This window comes from Hyla sarda, chromosome 7 (assembly GCF_029499605.1).
Source record: "Hyla sarda isolate aHylSar1 chromosome 7, aHylSar1.hap1, whole genome shotgun sequence".
NCBI lineage: Eukaryota > Metazoa > Chordata > Amphibia > Anura > Hylidae > Hyla > Hyla sarda.
Window position 1 is genome coordinate 116,585,829 of NC_079195.1, and position 23,421 is coordinate 116,609,249.

The following is a 23,421-nucleotide window of genomic DNA, read 5'->3' on the forward strand; positions in this document are numbered from 1 at the left end:
ACCTGTCGGCCGTTTGTGCGCTCGGGGGAATAGAGCGGGCGGCCAACGCCGGCAGAAACTGCCGGGGAAAAGAAAGAAGCCGGCTTATAGGAGCGCCGCGGCTGTCAGCCGCGAATAAGGCGCTGCCAGCAAAGTGAAAGTAAGCCGGCGCTGAGAGCGCCTGGCCCGGGACAGCGCCGCGGCTGACAGCCGCACATAAGTCGCTGTGAACGAAGTACCCCGATACACACACAAGTAAAGTGCTGGAAAGCACACACACACCTAAGTGAAGTGCCCCATATAGTGTCCCTTCATGGTGCCATTGCTCCCCCAAAAATAAAGTGCAGCCCTTGAAAGCTAGCCCCCAAAAAAACTGAAAGTGGGCCAAAACAGGGGGTCTCCAGCTGTTGCGAGTCCGTACCTATGGAGAAAAGGGGGAAAGTACTTACCTCAGTCAGAAGAACTTACCTAATGGAGTCTTCAGTGAAGTCTTCAGTCAGCTGTAGTTACCTGCATCACGCCTGGCTGCTATGCGCAAGCGAGGCGAGCAGGGAAATAGGGGGACCCGGACCCGTGAGGTACCACCCAAGCGCTGACCGTTGGCGAGGGGGGGTTAACAGCGCATATACACAATGTCTGTGCCCCAATTTCCCAATGGGGAAACGGGGAACCGCAGTCCCTGAGTCCCCACCTGAAAACAAAAGAAAAGGAATAAAAAACTAACACGTCCCTAACTAGGAAAACAAAAAATCAGAAGACCTGGTCTGGAGCAACCCAGACCACGTGAACCTCCTTCAGACACTAAGCTTAAACTGACAAGCTCAGAGCCTGAAGGCGGGTGTGTTCTGCTGGGAGGAGCGGACTTTTTTTTTATCACCATAGTGTCACACCTCCTAGAGACAGCAAGATACACCCACTGTCTGTGTCCCCCAATGGAGCCGATAGAGAAAGTTTATTTTATTGTTGAAAACTGGCCACTAGGGGTCTCCCTCCTAGTGGCTGGCTGCAGGCTGGCGTGACGTCACACATGAATTCGGACTGATGCCGGCCGGGCATCGGTCCTAATTCATTTAGCCTGCGCTCGCTCCCTGCCTGCGCAATGGCTCCCTGGCTTCACACGACGGCTCCGCCTCCCGGCATCTACACGCTGCCGCTGCTGCTCTGTACTCGAGTATGGCTGGGGGGGGGGGGGTGAGCGGGGTTCGGGGTAGCGCTGTGGCAACTATTGATTTCAACAGGGGGGGGCGGGGTTGGGGGTAGCGCCGCGGCCCATACAAAACTATTGATTTCAACAGAAGGGGGGGGGGAGAGAGCAGGGTTCGGGGTAGCGCTGCGGTCCATACAAAACTATTAATTTCAACAGAGGGGGGGAGAGAGCAGGGTTCGGGGTAGTGCCACGGCGCTGACAAAGTTATTGTTTTCAACACAGAGTGCCTCCAGTTGTTTCACCACTACAACTCCCAGCATGCCCTGACAGCCAGTAGATGTCAGGGCAAGCTGGGAGTTGTAGTGGTGAAACAGCTGGAGGCACCCTGTATAGTGAACTAAGGGCAGAAGTGTCGCCCCCAGCAGGCATCAGTGACGTTGTGCCTGCTGGGGAAGTCTGCCTGGTAGTGAGCACACTACCAGGCAGACAAAAAGCCATTTTTAATATAGTAAAAAAAAAAAAAAATGTAAAGGCAGGGAGGGGGTAGATGGGCAATAGGCAGGGACAGAAGAAAAAAAATGGATGGTGGGAGCTACCCTTTAAAGGGTTAAACAAAGTACATTAGATTTTTTATTTAACAAAAGGAGTGCAATAGCAAAAATTAGTTTTAATGAGAGTGCCTATTTAACTGGTGTAAGAGAGGATGTAGTAGGGAAAAAATACTCGGTTCTTTAGTTCCTGTGGCAGTGCAGGTAAGATTAAAGATTTTTGACAAGAGGAATTCAACTGGATTTCTTGGAAGACACATACCGTTAAGGGAGTTGGTACGCATTTCTTCTATAGAAAGCTCCACCCTAGGCTTAAATTGAAATGAAGAATTGACAATTGGCTACCAAAGATAGAGAGTAAGAGCAGCTGAAAAACTGGAGATATTCTAAAAACAATTGACCTAGAGAAACCATAGTACAATTTTGGAAGTGTAGATTTACAGTAGGGATATGATCACTATTCTGAACTTTGTGCAGTGTAGCTATGATTAACAAAGTTAAAGTATACAGGATTACACTGGAAGTGTATGAGAGTTTTGCCAATTCAATATACGGTTTTTGTCTATCTGTTCAGAGCAGAGAAGAAGCAGGACAGCTTGTGTACTTCTGACCATTTATTCTAGCGATTAGTGGGATCTCTGATTCGGACCCCCACCAATACAGACATCTGACAAGTCACTATGACATTTTAGAGGTTTGCTAAATTGATATGTAAACTTTAGGTTTTTGAAGTGGGAAATTATTCTCCAAGAGTTATTGAGCTTCCTCAATGGCATGTAGACGACCTATGCTACCCCCTAAACTAAATGTAATTTTAGTCAAAAGGTGGAGATTGATCATAAACTGTGCAAAGGAAAAGTGGAGCAGTTGCCCATAGCAACCAGTCAGATCGCTTCTTTTAGGTTTCAGAGACCTTTTTAAAAATGAAAGAAGCAATCTGATTGCTATGGGCAACTTCACTTTTCCTCTATATAGGTTTAGAAAAATCTCCCCTATGACTAAAACTAAATTTGCTGTCAAAGTTAACTGCCATAAACTTACCCACTGCTTCAGCAGTTTCCCCAAAGCCACTGCAGATTAAGACGTTTGTTAAGGATGTTTTTTGTTTTCTTATTTATGTATTTAATTTATTTATTTAAAATTATGATTAGAGACCAAGTTACCATTCATAAGTGGGGCACTGAAGGTATGTCTATATTGTACTCCAAGAGTGCATATAACAGTATAATATAGAGTACTACCAAGAACAGAATGCAAACATAGTAGAAAACTTTTTTAAATCAAAAGATGCCAGAAAGTTAAACAGATTTGTAAATTACTTCTATTAAAAAAATCTTAATCCTACCAGATGTCTCTGCTGACATCTCTGTCCAGAGCAGCATATGTTTGCTATGGGGATTTTCTCCTACTCTGGACAGTTCTTAAAATGGACAGAGGTGTCAGCAGAGAGCACTGTGCTCATGATGTCAGCAGAGAGCTCTGTGTTCCAAAAAGAAAAGAATTTCCTCTGCAGTATTCAGCAGCTAATAAGTACTAGAAGGATTACGATTTGTTGTAATAGAAGTAATTTACAAATCTGTTTAACTGTCTGGCACCAGTTGATTTAAAAAAAAAAATTAAAGTTTTCCACCGGAGTACCCCTTTAATTCTATTTCTTGTTGCTGCACTCACCTGGCACAGATGACTGGGATTGTGATCCTGGATAAGGCTGCCAGACTCCGTATCGATGATGGATATTAGAGGATGAACCAGAGGAAGGCTGGAATGGAATGGATGGAGGGGGCGGCACTGTTGCAGGCATTGGCTGAGGTATGAATTGCGAAGGCACTGTGGGCAGATATGGAAATGCAGTCCTAACTGGAGACTGGGATAAAGCCTACAAATATAAAAAATAAAAAACAGGAAAAAAATTAAATAAAAAAACACATCACAACATGTGTATAAACGTACACAAAATGTATATAACATTAAAACCTTAAGATTAAGACCTTTAAAGGTGTCCTGTGATATTTGCCACCTAGATATTAGTAGCAAATTCCATGAACCCTGTAAGTTGCGACGGGGAGTCTGGATCAGACTTTTACAGTACATCCCACAGATGTTTGAGAGGATTAAAGGGGTTGTCTGGGGGGGGGGGGGGGGGGGGGGTGGAAAACTTCCTTAGCTGGGGGTTAATATTACTAGTGCTATTTCTAAGCTTTATTCTTCTAACTACCCCCGATTGTTTAACGTGATACGGGCCAACCTCAAAACTTGGGACCTTCCCTAGATCTCTTTGTCCCTCTCTTGGTCTCCCGGTCCCAGTGGTTGGGGGCAATCTTCAGGCGGATTTGTTCTGCTTTATTTGGAGTAGGAAACTTCCCTGCATTTCTCATAAGGTCATGTATTACCATAAGTGCTTGGGTGGCTATCATGCTGCTAGGATTGCACAACTCACTTTCCTTAATGCCTCTAAGGGGGCCCTTAATGGACTCGGATCTGGTCCGGCCCTACTGTCTCCTGGCTGTGCTCATGTGCTCTTTTGTCCCAGTGACCCAATTGCTTTCTTCTTCCTCTCTTGTGATCCTTCATTCTCTCTTTGTCGACAGGTGGACTTTTGTTTTTCTTTGCGGTCTGTCCCCTCTCACCTCACTCCTTTGCTTCATAACCCTTCCTTCTCTCCCCTTTAACTTCTCCTAGTGGGTGGCTTAACGCCTGACTACACTGTCAAATTTAATAGTTAATAAAAGCCAGATGTCTATGAATACTTTTGTGGATCGTAATCATCTCCCACAATCTGAACTTTTTTTTTGCTTCCACAAGGTGTTCTTTTTTGGCTCCTTAGTTCCAGGCACTAGGGAAATCTCTTCCACCATACTGCCCGTTACCCTCCTCTCTGAAAGGGTTGGGTATCTCATTTGTAAGCTCATCTCAATGAACCGCCTAGGTTCGTGTTGCGAGGCGAGCTGGCAGGTGTCCCTGATGGAGACCTCTCTGAAAATTCTGCTTCAAGCCTACTATGTCTCCGCTCGTTTCCACTATATGTTTCCGTCCTCTTCCCTGTTTCCGAGATTGTTCCCACATAGGCAATATGTATCATATGTGGTGGAGTTACCCTGTTGTTCAAGCTTGCTGGAAGAGAATTGTGGACCTTTTGTGAGACCTGATGGGTTGTACTTGCCCTTTCACCCCTTCTTTCTGCCTTATTATTAAGTGATAAGCCATCCCATATGCCCGTATGCCATTTAGATTGTTTCGATTATCTAATCTTGTGTTGTTGGCAGCACGGATCCATATTGCCTCTAGATGGAAACAACCTGATCTCTCCTGAGAAGCTTTCATTGAATGGGTTAACATTATAGTTCTCTGTGAAAAGCTCTTGGCTATGAGGGAGGATGGGGTTGATATATTTCCGCAGGTGTGGGAGCCCTGGTTATCCTCCTCTCATTGTCCTGATCTCAGGTATTACATGTCATTGTACTAATATTTTTCACTTGGAGATGGCATACTCTTTTGTACTATACAATTTAGGGCATGTCTTGTTTGTTATTTCTTTTTGTTTTGGAATGTTTTTATGTTCATTCTACTATTACTTTCTATGCCTCGGTTGCATCCCAGATGTCCCCATTTCTAATGTATAATTTTTATTGCAATTCTCAATAAACTTACTTGGTTTGATACTAAAAATAATAAAACTATACTCCCCTACACCTGAGTCCTTGCAACTGCCATACCGATGCTCCAAGTCCTTGGCTTGACTCCACTTTCTGGTTTCTGTGATATCCTGAGCCCACAGGAACAGCCCCCTCAGCCAATCAGTGGACAGAGTATTGTCCAGCCTTAGTCAGTGATTGGCTGAACATGGCAGTTCTTTTGGGATTAGTACATCAGAGGAACCAAGAAGAATCGGTGCGCAGTGGAGGACCAGAAGTGACGGTGCGGAGACTGAGGGAACCAAGTGAGTGCAGCAGGCTTATTTTTTTACAACACCCACCGCCATGGAGACATTTTTTTATGCCTGAAAAACTTTTGGAGAATGTGAAAGCCAAGTGAACACCATGAAAGTTTCTCATGCTCCTCAATTCATTCCTGAACAATTTGTACAGCAGGAAATATTATACTGCCGGATGAGATCAATACATTTATGTAAAGCTGTTGTAATGAACGGGTGTTCTTGGTCTGCAACCTTGTTTAGATGTCAAAGTAAAATTCACATTAAAGTCATCCCCCCATTACCCTCACTCACATTTCCCTTTTTTGAGGTTCACACCCTCAGGCTCTTCCACCCATTGAGTGGCGGTCATCTATCGTCCTCCTGGTCCTCCCCAAATGTTCCTGGATCATTTTGCCACATGGCTCCCTGACTTTCTTTCCTCAGAAACACCTACACTCATCATGGGTGATTTTAATATCCCCATTGATACCCCAATCTCCTCTTCTGCCTCTCGGCTTCTGTCTCTAACCTCCTCCTTTGCCCTTTCACAGCTTACTGACTCTCCCACACACAAGGATGGGAATACACTGGACTTGATCTTCTCTAGACTTTGCTCTGTCTCTAAATTCACTAATTCTCCTTTTGAGCTCTCTGACCACAACCTTCTCTCTTTCTCTATCAGTAACTCCTATCCTCTCCCAGACATTCCAACCTTGTACACTTACAGAAACCTGCGTGCCATAAACACCAGTCAATTGATAGACATTCTACAATCTTCACAATCACCAATCTCTTCTCTCTCCTGCCCTAATCTAGCAGCCAAACATTAACATGACACCCTAAGGTCTACCCTGGATCAAATGGCACCCTCTATAACACGAACCTCCCGACACAGACGGCAGCAACCCTGGCACACTCTAACAACCCGCTTTCTCAGGCGATGCTCTAGGTGTGCTGAACGTCTGTGGAGGAAAACTAAGACTTCTTCAGACTATCTGCACTATAAAGTAATGCTTAAATCCAATTACTCCGCTCTTCATCTCGCCAAACAAACATATTTTACCTCCCTCATCTCCTCTCTGTCTAACAACCCAAAACGCCTTTTTGACACGTTCAACTCTCTCCTTCGGCCTAAAGTACAGACCCCAATCACTGATCTCTGTGCTGAAGACGTGGCCAAATATTTAAAAACTAAAATCGATGACATTCGTGATGAAATCCTCTCCCAGTCCCCTAAAAGTTCTGATCCAATTCCCAGCCACGTCTCCTCTTCATCATTCTCAGTTTTTGAGCCTGTAACGGAGGATGAGGTTTCCAGGCTCCTCTCTGCCCGCCCCACTACCTGCTCTAGTGACCCCATGCCTTCACACCTCATCCAGTCTCTCTCCCCTGCTATCAGCTGTCACCTAACTAAAATCTTTAAGCTCTCCCTCTCTTCTGGGGTCTTTCCCTCCTCCTTCAAACACTCTATCATAACCCCACTATTGAAAAAAACATCTCTGGACCCGTCCTGTGCAGCCAACTATCGACCCGTCTCTAATCTCCCCTTTATCTCCAAACTCCTGGAACACTAGGTCTACTCCCGCCTTGTCCGCTATCTTTCCGAGAACTCTCTCCTTGACCCCTTACAGTCTGGTTTCCGCTCCCTTCACTCCACAGAAACGGCCCTAACCAAAGTCACTAACGATCTTTTGACGGCCAAATCAAATGGCAATTTCTCTTTACTGATTCTCTTGGACCTGTCTGCGGCTTTTGACACTGTGGATCACCAACTCCTCCTCAGTAGTCTCCGCTCAATCGGTTTCAAGGACTCTGCTCTCGCCTGGTTTTCCTCCTATCTCTCTGGCCGCTCCTTTAGCGTCTCGTTTTCTGGCTCTACTTCTTTTCCTCTTCCCCTTACTGTCGGAGTTCCCCAGGGATCGGTCCTGGGTCCTCTACTCTTTTCACTCTACACATCCCCCATTGGAAAAACAATCAGTAGATTTGGTTTCCAGTACCACCTCTATGCTGATGACACCCAACTCTATACCTCTTCCTCCAACATCACCCCTGCACTCCTACAGAATATCAGTGACTGTCTCTCTGCCGTCTCAGACATCATGTCCTCTTTATATCTGAAACTAAATCTTTCTAAAACAGAACTTCTTGTTTTTTCTCCATCAACTGATACTGTGCCTAACCCTGACATTTCCATCTCGGTATGTGGAACCATTACTCCCGGGCAGCAGGCTCGCTGTCTTGGAGTTATACTTGACTCTGATCTGTCTTTCACTCCCCATATTCAGTCCCTTTCACGTTCTTGTCACCTGCATATCAAAAACATTTCCAGAATCTGCCCGTTTCTCACTACTGAAACTGCTAAAACTCTTATTATTGCTTTGATTCACTCCCGCCTCGACTACTGTAACTATTTACTAATAGGCCTTCCTTTCTCCAAACTCTCTCCTCTCCAGTCCATCCTAAATGCCGCAGCCAGACTCATCTTCCTCTCCAGCCGCTACACAGAAGCCTCCTCCCTGTGCCAGTCACTACACTGGTTACCAATTCAGTCCAGAATACAGTACAAAATCCCCAGTCTCACACACAAAGCTCTCCACAATGCTGCACCTCCCTACATCTCCTCTCTCATCTCTGTCTACCATCCTACACGTTCTCTCCGATCTGCTAATTATCTCACACTAACATCTTCTATAATCTGAACTTCTCACTCCCGTCTCCAAGACTTCACTCGTGCTGCACCGGTTCTCTGGAATGCTATCCCTCAATCCCTCAGACTCAACAACAACATCCATAGTTTCAAACGTGGCCTAAAAACACATCTCTTCAGACAGGCCTATAACATTCTCTAATTGGCCTCAACATATCCCCACACCTCTTGTTTGAATAGTTATTGTGTAATATTAAGTCTGATACTTGTCTTTGTTTGTACCCCATAATTGTAAGCGCTGCAGAATCTGTGGGCGCTATATAAATAAATAAAATAAATAGATAAAATAAATAAATTAAAGGTGTACTTCGGTGCAGCTTCATGCTGTGGTTGACAGTAATTTGTGCATGCAGCGGAGGTTGCTCTGTGCATGGAAAGAACATGGTTGGGACCACCCGCGATCGTACAATTATCCCTATCCCGTGTTCAGCACTGGAGTACCCCTTTAATCCAGAACACCTAGCAGAACAGTGCTGAGAACATCACACTGTCCATTTCTGGTTCCTATAGTACATCTTGGTGTTCTCTCTTTCCCAGGTAATGGATGCACAAGCACCTGTCAGCAAGAGAATCTGGTTTTTCAGACGTGGGCATTTTCTACTATTGCTTTATGGGCTAGTTCTGATGCTCATATGTGAACAATGTAGGTGCTATTGGCAGAGGAACGGTGTCGGCATTTGTTTGATCCCACTAAGACACAGCAAGCAGAAGGTGGTACGTAGGTGCAGATACTAATAGTTAAAGAATAATGAGATTAACAGACCGTACTTTTACTTACTTTGCCTTGGTTTGTATACTTTTATCCAGACTGTCTGGTAATTCATGAAAACAGTGCAGGGGTGAGAATGTGTGCTTCTGCGACTTGGCTGCCTCTCTGGCCGTTCACCAGATTTACAAGACAGCGTGGATATCAGTATACAAACGGCAGGCAAAGTAAGTAAAAGTAATGTCTGTTACATCTTATGTCGTAGCTAATGGTGTCTGTCTTGTACAGAGGTGTCAGTTAAACTAAAAAATGGTTTTACAATCAGTGTTAACTTTTGTATAGCATTTCACCAATAAAGGATAAAGATTAAAATCATAAAAGTAAAATTTGCATAATGCTGCAAGTTACTCTGTATAGGAAGGTAGGAATGCTAAAAACTCTGATTATGAAACCCATAGCTGCTGTGCTACTTAAACGTGTATGCATTTAATAAATAGTCCACAACTAAGGATGTAGATTTTCAATATATAAAACAATTGGTAAGGAAAAAAAAAAAAAAGCATGTGCAGCATGACATATCACAGTACTGCCACCTACTGCTTTAAACTCAGTAGCACAAATCTCTCAATGCCATATTTCACTTGTGGTTTTAAAAATTGTGAAGTTGTCACATACGGATTTACGAGGCATCAAATACAAACCTGTTTGCTTCCTTCTTTGTACAAGAAGCCTTCTGATGCTCTGCTTGGTTTGGCAGTAGGTGATGGATAGGTACTTGTTGTCTTTAAAGGATTTTTCTGCCTATTTGCAGCCTGTCCCTGAGCATTCAAAAGACGATCTCGAAGTTCACATACTGTACTCTAAAGCGATAAAGAACAAGTTATAAAATTTCTTTCCTAAAACACCAACAGCAGATGCTGTAAAGAAAGTTCTATGCATCTTTCTCTAAGAAAAATCATCAGTTTAGAAAGGACTTATAAGATAAAGGGGTACTCCACTGGAAAACATTTAAATCAACTGGTGCCTGAAAGTTAAAACAGATTTGTAAATTACATCTATTAAAAAATCTTAATCCTTCCAGTACTTTTCAGCTGCTGTAATGATCCACAGGAAGTTATTTTCTTTTTGAATTTCCTTTCTGCCTGAACACAGTGCTCTCTGCTGCCACCTCTGTCCATGTCAGGAACAGTCCAGAGTAGGAGCAAATCCCCATAGCAAACCTCTCCTGCTCTAGACAGTTCCAAAAATAGACAGAGGTGTCAGCAGAGAGCACTGTGGTCAGACAGAAATGAAATTCAAAAAGAAAAGAACTTTCTGTGGATAATAACAGCAGCTGATAAGTACTGGAACTTTCTGGCACCAGTTGAATAAAATAAAAAAAAATTCCCCAGTGGAGTACCCCTTTAATAGTTTTCCCACCAAAGTAAGTAGCTAGAAAAAGCCTTAGGTACTTATAGTAAAGGACTGACTGCCAGAATCCCCAGCAGCCCTTAAAATGATGGGGCCACAGTATTAGCTAAGTGATGTAACTGGCCACAATTCTTTAACACTACTGTCACCAGAAAGTCACCCCCCCCCCCCAACAAAAAAGTACATAAAATAAACTTTTTACCACCACTGTGCAAATAAGGACTGATCCACATCACTGTACTGTATTATAAGTTGTACAGAGCCATAACAGATCACCCAATGATCTATCTATTATACATATACAGTTGCAAGAAAAAGTATGTGAACCCTTTGGAATTCGATGGATTTCTGCACAAATTGGTCAAAAAATTTGATCTGATCTTCATCTAAGTCTCAACAATAGACAATCACAGTCTGCTTAAACTAATAAAACACAAATAATTAAATGTTACCATGTTTTTATTGAACACTCCATGTCAACATTCACAGTGCAGGTGGAAAAAGTATGTGAACCCCTAGACCAATGACATCTCCAAGAGTTAATTGGAGTGAGGTGTCATCCAACTTGAGTCCAATCAATGAGGGGAGATTGGAGGTGTTGGTTACAGCTGCCCTATAAAAAAAAACACTCACCAGTTCTGTGTTTGCTTTTCACAAGAAGCATTGCCTGAGAAAAAGAGGCCCAGCACACCAACATCAAAACCTCCTCCCAACTGTGAAGTATGGTGGTGGGAGCATCATGGTTTGGGGCTGCTTTGCTGTGTCAGGGCCTGGACAGATTGCTATCATCGAAGAAAAAATGAATTCCCAAGTTTATCAAGACATTTTGCAGGAGAATTAGAAGAGTACCTGTCATCAACAAAAACGTTTAATATGTTGTTCATAATCATTAATGAAGACATATTGTAATATATCTTCATTAAAAAAATATTAATATTTATACCAGTTTTTTTATTTTATACTTTTGGCCACTAGGGGTCTCTCTTCTATGCCTGGTCTGCAGGCAGCTTCCTATGCTTTTCATAGTAAGTGTACAGCTTTTAGGACTAATGCTGAAAGGGCTCTGGTCCTTCCACAGGAAATTCAGTACTCTCCTGTGAGCTACAAGCCTGCACATGCCTCTCATATAACAGAGGCCAGTCACCTCCCCCTCCCCCCTGCTCTGTGTTCTCCCTGCCCCTCACCACACGTTATCTTATACATTGTATTATCTCACTGCACTCCCTGCTCTGTGCCCACCCCCCCCCCCACCCTGACATTCATCTTAATTACTGCCTCTGTAATTGCCCCCACCGCCCCTGGTTCTCAGCATTGACTTTTTAGTGCAGAGAGACATAGGAGAGAGAGAGACATAGGAGAGAGAGAGAGACATAGGATAGTGAGAGTGTGAGAGAGAGAGAGAGAGATACAGGCTGCGTCCCTCCCCTGTACTTAGTCTGTATGCACAGCTGTCTGGGCATGCTGGGAGTTGTAGTTTTGCAACAGCTGGAGGTACCCTGGTTGGGAAACACTGCTGCAGAGGGAGAGCAGCACACAGGAAGACTGGCAGAAGCAGAGTTTCAGACAGGCTTCATGTGACATCATGCCTGCTGGGACCCGCCTCCTTCCACCCCTCAGAAAGACAGTGCTCCTGAGCTAATGAAGAGGGATAAAAAAAAGGTATTTCCACAGTGTTTTAAACCTCAATAAACACAGGGATAGGCATAGAGACAGATGGGGAAGGGGATCAGGGAAAGTTTAGTTGATGACAGGTACTCTTTAAGGCCATCTGTCCACCAGCTGAAGCTCAACAGAAGATGGGTTTTGCAACAGGACAACGACCCAAAGCATAGAAGTAAATCAACAACAGAATGGCTTAAACAGAAGAAAATACGCCTTCTGGATTGGTCCAGTCAGAGTCTTGACCTCAACACGATTGAGACCCTGCATATGGGTACGCCCTGGCTCCTTGGTACTTAAAAAAAAAATGTAAACCACTAAATTTCCCAAAAAAAACTTTCATCAAAAATAAATCATAAGACCTCTGGGGGTATTTTTTTCCAAAAATGGGTCATGGGTCACTATGACCGGGGAGTTTATTTTTATGTTGCCTTAAATGCGCAGCGCTCTATTTCCACCTGAGCGGGCTGCGCATTTGAGGCAACAGGTTAGGGACGGCCACACACATCACATTCCCAGAATGATGATTCAGAGAATAGGTTTTGGGGTGGGCATATTTTTTAGTTTTGGCTATACTCTGGTAAAACATAACCTGTTTTATCATTTTATGTCCCACTGTACCCCACTTTAGTAACTTAGGGTACCCCATGTAATGCTCCTTGAGGGGGGGGGGGGGTCCCGCTGTTCTGGCTCCATAGGCAGCTATGTAAATGCTCAAGGCCCCTGACTGTGCTCCTGCTCTTCCGAGACCTGGTGTGCACCCGCAGAGCTGTTTATGTCCAGATATGAGGCATGTCCTTACTCCAAAGAAATGTATTTACAAATTTAAGGTGATATTTTCTCCTGTTACCACTTGTGAAAATTTAAAAATTGGGGTAACCCCAGCATTTTTGTGTAAAAAATCAAATTTTTCCTTTTCACATCCCACTTTAATGAACATTTATCAAACACCCATGGGGTGTTAAGGCTCACTGTACTGCTTGTTACGTTCCTTGAGGGGTGTAGTTCCTAAATTAGTATGCCATGCAGGGTTTTCTTTGCTGTTCTGGCACCATAGGGGCTTCCTAAATGAGACATGCCCCCCAAAAACCATTTCAGAAAAAAATCACTCTCCAAAATCCCATTGTTGCTCCTTCCCTTCGGAGTCTTGTAGTGCACCCACAGAGCACTTGACATACACATGAGGTATTTCCTTAGTCGAGAGAAATTGGGTTACAAATTTTAGGAAGATTTCTCTCCTTTTACGCCTTGTAAAAATTCAAAAACTGGGTCTACAAGAACATGAGAGTGTAAAAAATGAAGATTTAGAATTTCCTCCTTCACATTGCTGCTATTCATGTGAAACACCTAAAGGGTTAACACACTTTCTGAATGTCATTTTGAATACTTTGAGGTGTAGAGTTTTTATAATGGGGTCATTTATGGGATATTTCTAATATGAAGGCCCTTTAAATCCACTTCAAAACTGAACTGGTCCCTGAAAAATTCTGATTTTAAAAATGTTGTGAAAAATTGGAAAATTGCTGCTGAACTTTGAAGCCCTCTGATGTCTTCCAAAAGTAAAAACATGTCAATTTTATGATGTAAACATAAAGTAGACATATTGTATATGTTAATCAATATATAATTTATTTGGAATGTCCATTTTCCTTATAAGCAGAGAGCTTCAAGGTAAAAAAAAAAAAAGCAACATTTTCAAATTTTGGATGAAATTTTCATCAAATATTAGAATTTTTCACCAAGAAACGATGCAAGTATCAACGGAAATTTACCACTAACAAAGTAGAATATGTCACGAAAAAACAATCTCGGAATCAGAATGAAAAGTAAAAGCATCCCAGAATTATTAATGCTTAAAGGGACAGTGGTAAAATGTGCAAAAAATGCCTGGGTCCTTAAGGTGAAAATGGGCTAAATCGAAGGGTTCACATACTTTTTCCACCTGCACTGTGACTGTTTACATGGTGTGTTCAATAAAAACATGGTAACATTTAATTCTTTGTGTGTTATTAGTTTAAGCAGACTGTGACTGTCTATTGTTGTGACTTAGATGAAGATCAGATCACATTTTATGACCAATTTTTGCAGAAATCCATATAATTCCAAAGGGGGGAGAGGGGGAGGAGAGAGGGAGAGAAACACATATACATACAGTGTGTGTGTATATATACACATCATATATATATATATATATATATATATATATATATATATATATATATACACACACACACACACACACACACACACACACACACACACACACACTAGCTGAGTACCCGGCATTGTCCGGTTTTTCCTTCCTAATCCTTGTTGGGGAGGAAAATAAAATAAGGAGGAAGCTTTTGACTTCATATCCCATCCTCATATATTTTTGTCATATCCCAAGCCCATATCCTGACCGGTAATATGTGTACCAGATATTATTGAAATATCTCCAGCCGTACGGAAGTTATGTGGGAACATACATATCCCATTGATTTGCATGGGACTTTAAACAAAAACCCCGACCCTCACAAATAGGGGTAGTTAAGGGTTAAATTAACTGTCCTATATTTTAAGTGGACATATAAGTAACATGTGACCAAGTATTATCGAAATATCTCCAGCCATTTGGAAGTTATGGAGTAACATATATTTCCCATAGACTTGTATGGGACTTCAAACAAAAACCTAGATCCTGGCAAATGGGGGGGGGGGGGGGGGGGGAGTAAGGGTTAAATCACCTATGCTATGTTTGTTGCTGACATATAAGTAACATGTGTGCCAAGTTTCATGTTAATATCTTTAGCCGTTTGGCTGTGATGCTGGAACACACACACACACAGGCCCACATTTATAATTGTCTTTAGACAGTTTTTTTGTGTCCACAAAAAAGGAGCAAGCAGGGGTTCTGCTACTTTTTTTGCCCCTTTTTGTTTACACATTTCTGCTGATTTTGAGTTGCAATCCACTAATTTTGGCAATAGACATGATATAGAAGGGTTTTATCAACTGCGCCTTTTTGTGAAAAGGATCAAAAAAGGCGCAAAGCCACTGAAAAGTCTTTAAAACGACACCAGCCCAGACATGGTGTAGCTTTTTGGTGTAGGTGAAGAGAGAAATTTCAGAAAATGTGACCTGCACAAAATTTATCAAATGCTCTTTGACCATTTAATAAATTTGGTACTCCAACCCATTACCAGCACACAAAAAAAGGTGTAAAAAAATGCTTCACTTACACCTACAATGATAAATGCGGGCCATTGAGAGATTATATATATATATATATATATATATATATATATATATATACACATATATATATATATATATATATATATATATATACACACATACACATACACTAGCTGAGTACCCAGCGTTGCCCGTTTTTTCCTTCCTAATCCTTGTTGGGGAGGAAAATCAACAAAAAGGAGGAATCTTTTGACTTCATATCCCATCTTCATATATTGTTGTCTTATTCCAACCCCATATCCCGTCCTCCTATCCCGAACTCATATCCCGTCCTCATAGCCCGTCCTCCTATCCTGACCTAATATCCCATCCTCCTATCTCGACCTCCTATCCCATCCTCATACCCTGACCTTCTATCTCGACCTCATATCCCATTCTCATATCCCGTCCTCCTATCTCGAAATAATATCCCGTCACCATATCCCGATCTCACATCCCGTCTTCATATCCCGACCTCATATCTCGACATCATATCCCTTCCTTATGTCCCATCCTCCTCATTTCCTGTCCTCAGGTGGGACTGATTTGTGATGAAGATATTGTAAGCTGAAAATTGAAGGGGACGTGGCTTTGTGGGACTGGGCGTGATTTGCAAGCCAGACCAATGCACAAAAAGGGTAGATAAAAAGGGGTGAGGCTTACATAGTGGGTGTGTCTTTGTGAGATGGGGTGCGGCCTGCAAGCCGGACTGACACATTTACCAGGAGATGCAGAGCAGGGCATGTGGAGTAAGGTACTGGAAGTCCCATATACTTGCATAGGACTTGAAACAAAAAAAAACATTTTTTATATAAGGGCGTAGGTAAGGGTTAATTTGACTATCATATATTTTTATTTCACATATAAGTAATATGTGTACCAGGTATTATTGAAATATCTCCAGCTGTACGGACGTTATGTGGGAACATACATTTTTCATTGATTTGCATGGGACTTTAAACAAAAACCCCGACCCTCACAAATGGGGGTGAGTAAGGGTTAAATGAACCATCCTATATTTTAAGTGGACATATAAGTAACAAGTGACCAAGTATTATCTAAATATCTCAAGCTGTCTGGAAGTTATGAAGTAACATATATTTCCCATAGACTTGTATGGGACTTTAAATAAAAACCCCGACCCTCGCAAATGGGGGTGGGTAAGGGTTAAATCCCCTATAATATGTTTGTTGTTGACATATTACAAGATCCGGTCATCGTCGTCATCTCTCTATCACCAGCGCCTGCCTTTCATCTTCTATTGGGTACTTATCGGTGTGACCATCTGGTCATTTGAGGAGGACATTGTTCTATCCAACCACACCACTTTCTGAGGCTCCTTATCTACCCGGATCGTCTAAGGGGCAGTTGAACCGTCTCTTGATCAATATTTGGACATGTCATCTCCATTCATTTTCTACTTGAAGATTTTTACTGGTGGGGCAGTCATCTACAAATATAGATCTGGTACTTTCTTCAACTTTGATTGCATATTTCCATACATCTGACCTCTACTATATAAGGTTGTCATCAACACTGATATACTCATCAACCGTGATATATACACATATATATATATATATATATATATATATATATATATGTGTGCTCACCTCAGCACCTCAAAAAGGAGATTTTTTAACACTTACCGTAAAATCTCTTTCTTGAAGGATCCATTGCTGGATCCATTGAAGGATCTTGCTGTCTCTAGGATGTGTGACACTATGGTAATAAAAAAGTCAGCTCCTCCCAGCAGGATATACCCCCCTTCAGGCTCTGAGCTAGTCAGTTTAAGTTAAAGAGCAATAGGAGGAGACCAATAGGTCAAGGAAAAACCCAAAACTGTCCGAGAACCAGAAGAAAAAACATAACTGAACACACCCTCGGACAGAGAACCAAAGGAAAAAAAACAAAAAGGGTGGGAGATGTGTCCCCCAATGGATCCTTCGAGAAAGAGATTTTACGGTAAGTGTTAAAAAAATCTCCTTTTCTCTATCGGCTCCATTGGGGGACACAGACAGTGGGACGTACCAAAGCCGTCCCTTGGGTGGGCAGATAAGTAATCAGGCAGACGGCCGATCCACTGCCGCCTGCAACACTTTACGCCCCAGACTAGCATCAGCCGATATGAAAGTATGAACCCGGTAATACCTCGAGAAAGTGTGCAAAAACAACCAAGTAGCTGCCTTGCAAATCTGGGAGGCCGAGGCTCTATTCTGGAGAGCCCAGGATGCCCCAACAGAACGTGTGGAATGAGCCACCACCCTGAAAAGGAGGAATCTTCCCCTTACAGCGATAGGCTTCCGAAATGGCGGACCGAATCCACCTAGAAATGGTGGCCTTGGAAGCAGGTTGTCCCTTGCGACGACCATCCGTAGGGACGAAAAAGGAATCACACTGACGAAACGAAGAAGTGATGGAGAGATACGACCGAAAAGCCCGGACTACATCCAGCTTGTGTAGTAAGCGCTCCTTAGGATGAGAGGGAGCAGGACAAAAGGACGGGAGGACAATGTCCTCATTGAGATGAAAGGCCGGGACCACCTTAGGCAAAAAGGAAGGATCTGACCAGAAAACGACCTTGTCCTGGTGGATCACCAGAAATGGAGAACGGCAGGAAAGAGCTGCCAATTCAGACACCCTCCAGATGGAGGTGATAGCCACAAGAAACGCCACTTTCCAAGAAAGGAGGCGGAGAGACACCTCTCTAAGGGGCTCAAAGGGTGCACCCTGGAGGGCACTCAGAATCAAATTCAAGTCCCAAGGGGGAGAAGGTGACCGATAAGGAGGAACAGCGTGCGCCACTCCTTGCAGGAAAGTCCGGACATGAGAATTAGAAGCCAGGGGCCGCTGGAAAAGAACAGCAAGGGCCGAAACCTGACCTTTAAGGGAACTGAGAGACAACCCCAGTTCCAGCAACGACTGTAAAAAGGAGAGAATACGGGGAACTGGGAAGGTCACCGGGGAGAAGTCTTGAGCTTCACACCAACGAAAATAAGACCGCCAAGTACGGTGGTAAATTCTTGCGGAGGAGGGCTTACGAGCCTTGAGCATGGTGCGAATGACTTGGGAAGAGAACCCGCAGGAGCTCAAAACCGCGGTCTCAACCGCCACGCCGTCAAATGCAGCGACTGTAAATTGGCGTGGCAAAGAGGACCCTGAAAGAGTAGATCCGGGCGGAGCGGAAGGCGCAGAGGAGCGTCGTCCAAGAGCCTGACTACGTCGGCGTACCACGACCTTCGGGGCCAATCTGGAGCTACCAGAAGTGCGGGAACGACCTCTGCCTTGAGCTTCCTCAGCACCCTGGAAAGGAGCGGAAGAGGAGGGAACAGATAAGGTAGGGCGAACCCCGCCCAAGGAATCACTAGGGCATCCACGGCCAAGGCCTTAGGGTCCCGGGACTTGGACACAAACGGAAGAATTTTCCGATTGTGCCGGGACGCGAAGAGGTCCACGTCCAGAACGCCCCAGAGGTCGCAGAGCTGCGTGAAGACCTCCGGGTGAAGAGACCAGTCGCCGGGGTCGGGCGAGGACCGACTGAGGAAGTCCGCTTCCCAGTTGAGCACTCCCGAAATGTGGATCGCCGAAATGGCCGGAACCTTGCTCTCCGCCCAGTAAAGAATTTTGGTCACCTCGGCCATGGCTGCCAAGCTGCGAGTGCCGCCCTGACGATTTATGTACGCCACGGCCGTGGCGTTGTCTGACTGAACGTGGACAGGACGGGACTGAAGACAGGACTCCCAATGAAGAAGACAAAGAAGAATCGCCTGTAATTCCAATGTTTATCGGAAGGGTCTCCTGGGGAGACCAGAGTCCCTGAACCGTCCAATCCCTGAACACGCCGCCCCAGCCAGACAGGCTGGCATCCGTCGTAACAACCTGCCAATGAAGGGGAAGAAACGACCGCCCTTGGAGAAGAAGGGGGGAGCGGAGCCACCAGAGCAGAGACTGATGGACCCTGAGAGGGAGAACAATCTGACGATCGAGGGACAGGGGAGACCTGTTCCATCGAGAGAGAATCGCCAGTTGGAGAATCGCCAGTTGTAATGGAACTGAGCAAAGGGTACAGCCTCCACAGTTGCCACCATCCGACCCAGGACTTCCATACAAGTGTGGATGGAGACTGATACCTGAGTCCGCAGGGAGCAGACCCCCTCCCGAAGCGCCAGACGTTTGTCCGGCGGAAGGCAAATTCGGGCAGTGGCCGTGTCGAATCGAAGCCCCAGAAAGGTTAGAGACTGGGTAGGCCGGAGGACTGACTTGTCAAGATTGGCCAGTCACCGGAAGCGAGTCATAGTGTGGAGAGTGACGTCCAGGTTCTCCAGATTCTGGGCTCTGGTTGGAGCCTTGATGAGAAGGTCGTCCAGATAGGGTATCACCGAGATTCCTCTCGACCGCAACAGGCCCATCACTGGTGCAAGGATCTTTGTAAAGACCCCAGGAGCCGTGGCTAGACCGAAGGGGAGGGTTACAAATTGAAAGTGCCCCTTCGGAATCGCAAAACAGAGGTACCGATGATGGCCCGGAAATATTGGCACGTAGAGGTAGGCATCTTTGATGTCCACCGATGAGAGGAACTCCGCCTGTTCCAGGGACGCCACCACTGAGCGGAGAGATTCCATCCGGAAGTGGCGGATGAGAAGGTGACGGTTGAGACGCTTGAGGTCTAGGATTGGTCGTTCGTACAGAACCGTCCTTCTTGGGGACCACAAAGAGATTTGAATAGAAACCCCAAAAACATTCCCCTGGGGGGACGGGAAAGATCACCCCCTGGAGAAGCAGAGACTGGAGAGCCGCACGAAATTGCTTCGCCAGGGGAGGAGACAAGAGGGCCCGGGATCGAAAAAAGCGATCCCTCGGGAGGGAAGCAAATTTGATTCGGTAACCGTTGGACACCACGTCCCTGACCCAAGAGTCCTGAATGTGTGAGGTCCAGATGTCTCGGAAAAACAAGAGACGACCTCCCACCCGCAAAGAAACCACGGGTGGAGGCCTCACTTCATGCAGAAGTGGGTTTGCGGTTGCCCGATTTGGGCGCAAAACAGCCAGAGCGGTTGGAGTCCGACTTCCAAGATGGTGGGTCCACAGAGGGAGGGGAAGCCACCTTAGTGACAAAGTCCTTGTCAAATGGACAACGTTCTTGAATTGTCTTGACTCCCGGGAATCTCTTGTCTGGATGTTTCCATGCGGATTCCAGAATGTCATCAAAGTCAGCGTGAGAGCTGAACCTTTGAGGTGCTGGCTTAGCACGATGAAAGGATACTCCTGGATTGACATCCGAAGATCCTGGGTCCTCCAAGTGAAAGGTGTCTCTTATGGCTGTCACCAATGAGTTCACCGTAGCAGTCCGAGCGGTCCTCTGGGTCAGATGCCGGTTCGGAAGCCTCGTCCACTAGTTCACCAGGGGAATGTGAATGAGTAGAGGCAGTTCTGGAGGGGGGCGATCCAGACCGGGTACGCAGCTCTGGCCTGGCAGAGCGGCGACTCCGAGTACGTCCTCTGGAGGAGCAACAATTGTGCCCAGATGATAGGGGGGCGGGACTCGCGAGGGGAACGCTCACGTCTATCCGAAGACTCAATAGAAGTGTCAGACGAGGCACCCCTAGCACGCTTGTGAGAGCGTGAAGTACGAGGAGACGAAGAGCGGGCCCTCTCAGAGGTCCTGCGCAGGGAAGACCCGTTCAAGGCGGACACCATTTCGCGGGAGGCCTCAGCCACCGAACGGGAGACTTGGGTTTAGTCAGCCATATACTGGGTCAGGGAAGAAACCCAGGCTGGAGGAGCGGCCGAACCCACCGGGACCGAAGGGGCATCAGGGGGCACCAGGGGGTCTGGGGGAGCAGAGGAGCAGGCAGAGCAAGCGGGCTCAGCGGAGCCAGACATCTTGTTATTACAGTGCTTACAGATATAGTAAGTCCCTGAATTCCCAGGTTTCTGTTTAGAGGGAGGGACAGCCCTGGGTACGGACATAGTGGGGTAAAAAAAACTTTCTCACCCTGATCTGTGTCCCCTGTCAGCTGCAGTGAGGAGAACTCGCTCCATGCAGCCAGATAGACTTAAAAAAAACAGCCAATAGGGAGGGAGGGGCGTGCCTGTAGCAAGGCACATAGCAACCGACCCCTACACATAGAAAATCGCGCCCATGGCGCTGATTGGACGCTGCTTTGCGCCTCTGAGAGCTCCCCCGCCCAGTGGGCGGAGCTACAGACCGGCCGAAGAAGAACTGACATGGCGCCCGCTCCCTGTCCCGAGCGCACCTGCCTCGCTGTATATGTGCTCGGGGGAACGGAGCGGGCGGCCAGAATGCCGGCAGAGGCTGCCGGCGAAAGTAAAAGTAAGCCAGCGCTGAAGCGCCGCGGCTTGCAGCCGCGTATAAGGCGCTGCAAGTACAGGGAATAAGCCGACGCTGAGAGCGCCCGAGCCGAAGCAGCACCGCAGCTGACAGCCGCATATAAAGGTGCTGAGTAGTGCACCAACAAACACACAATAAAGATTTTCATAGCACACGCCTTATAAACATATGCCCCCTCAGGTGTAGTTGCTCCCCCAGCATAGTGCAGCCCCTGTAGGATCAAGCCCCATAAACTGAGGGTGGGCCAAAACAGGGGGTCTCCAGAGGTTGCAAGTCCGTACCTTTGGGGAAAAAAGGGGGAAAGTACTTACCTCAGTCAGAAGAACTTACCTAAAGGAGTCTTCAGTGAAGTCTTCAGTCAGCTTTTCATCCCTGCATCACACCTAGCTGCTATGCGCGAGCGAGGCGAGCAGAGAAGGGGGGACCCGGACCCATGAGGTACCACCCAGACGCTGACCGTTGGCGAGAGGGGGTTAACAGCGCATATACGCAATGTCTGTGCCCCGGGGGGACCCGGACCCATGAGGTACCACCCAGACGCTGACCGTTGGCGAGAGGGGGTTAACAGCGCATATACGCAATGTCTGTGCCCCCTTACTCGCAATGGGGAAACAGTGAACCGCAGTTTCTGAGTCCCCACCTGAAAACGAAAAAGAAAGGGAATAAAAAACTAACACGTCCCTATACTAAGAAAATAAAAAACAGAAGACCTGGACTGGAGAATCCAGCCGTTATCCACCTCCTTCAGACACTAAGCTTAAACTGACTAGCTCAGAGCCTGAAGGCGGGTATATCCTGCTGGGAGGAGCTGACTTTTTTATTACCATAGTGTCACACCTCCTAGAGAAAGCAAGATACACCCACTGTCTGTGTCCCCCAATGGAACCGATCGAGAAATGTTGATGTTTTGATTGCAAATTATTAATAACGTGTCATATATATGAACAATAGACTCCCCACACATATTTATTTATTTTTCAAAGACCAACGGTGACTGGCCTGACTGGGTGACGATGACTAAGTAACACTATTTTGTATATTTCTATCACTTCTTCAGCTCATCATTCAATATTATCTGTTTTCAATTTCTCCTTCCACCCTGATGAACCCATTTACATAAGATGGGAGAAACGCGTAGGATAAGAAGTATAAGAAATGTTGCACACGGTACTGGTGGATGCGTAGCATGTTATCTCCTGCACATGTCACCAGTACTCTGTAATTTATTTGACTGTGATCTAAGAATACCCTTCCCCCATCCACACTTATGGTAGATAGGGAACTAGAATTAGAATAGGTAGGGATATCTAATTATCGAGGGCACTCACCTGTACCCCCCTTTCCCTTCCTTCATTAAGCCAAAAGGCTTACATCAAATTTTCTAACTTTGTATTGGAACTAGAATATTGCTGAAGATACACATTTTTTGCTTTATTGTAACTGTCATTATTGATGTTGTTTGTCTTTTTATGAAATTTAAGTAAAAGTTATATTTTAAAAATCTATGTCTGATTGGTTGAGTTTACAAATGAATACTCGTTAAAGTTCTCTCCAAGGACTAATATATCGATTTCACTGAGAGGAGTGAATAATTATCCTAACTTCCCCTGTAGTTAAACTGTTGACATATTAGTAACATGTGTGCCAAGTTTCATGTTAATATCTTTAGCCGTTTGGACGTGATGCTGGAACATACACATATACATACACACATACAAACACATACATACACACACACACACATTGTGTTTTATCTCTCTCTCTCTCTCTCTCTCTTTATATAT

General features: G+C 45.1%; 1 protein-coding gene across 7 annotated transcripts in view; it reads right to left on the reverse strand.

Annotated features, from left to right (window-relative positions):
* SEC31B (SEC31 homolog B, COPII coat complex component) overlaps positions 1–23,421 on the reverse strand; it is a 151,345-nt gene that overhangs the window by 48,203 nt on the left and 79,721 nt on the right. For all 7 annotated transcript variants that reach the window (XR_008846356.1, XM_056530523.1, XM_056530527.1 and 4 more), the window contains exons 19-20: positions 9,702–9,860; positions 3,346–3,550 (exon numbers count right to left, since the gene is read on the reverse strand). Coding sequence is in view for 6 of the 7 variants with exons in the window: in XM_056530523.1 (XP_056386498.1) it covers positions 3,346–3,550; positions 9,702–9,860 (364 nt within the window). In the remaining variant the exon portion in view is untranslated. The remainder of the gene's footprint in view (positions 1–3,345; positions 3,551–9,701; positions 9,861–23,421) is intronic.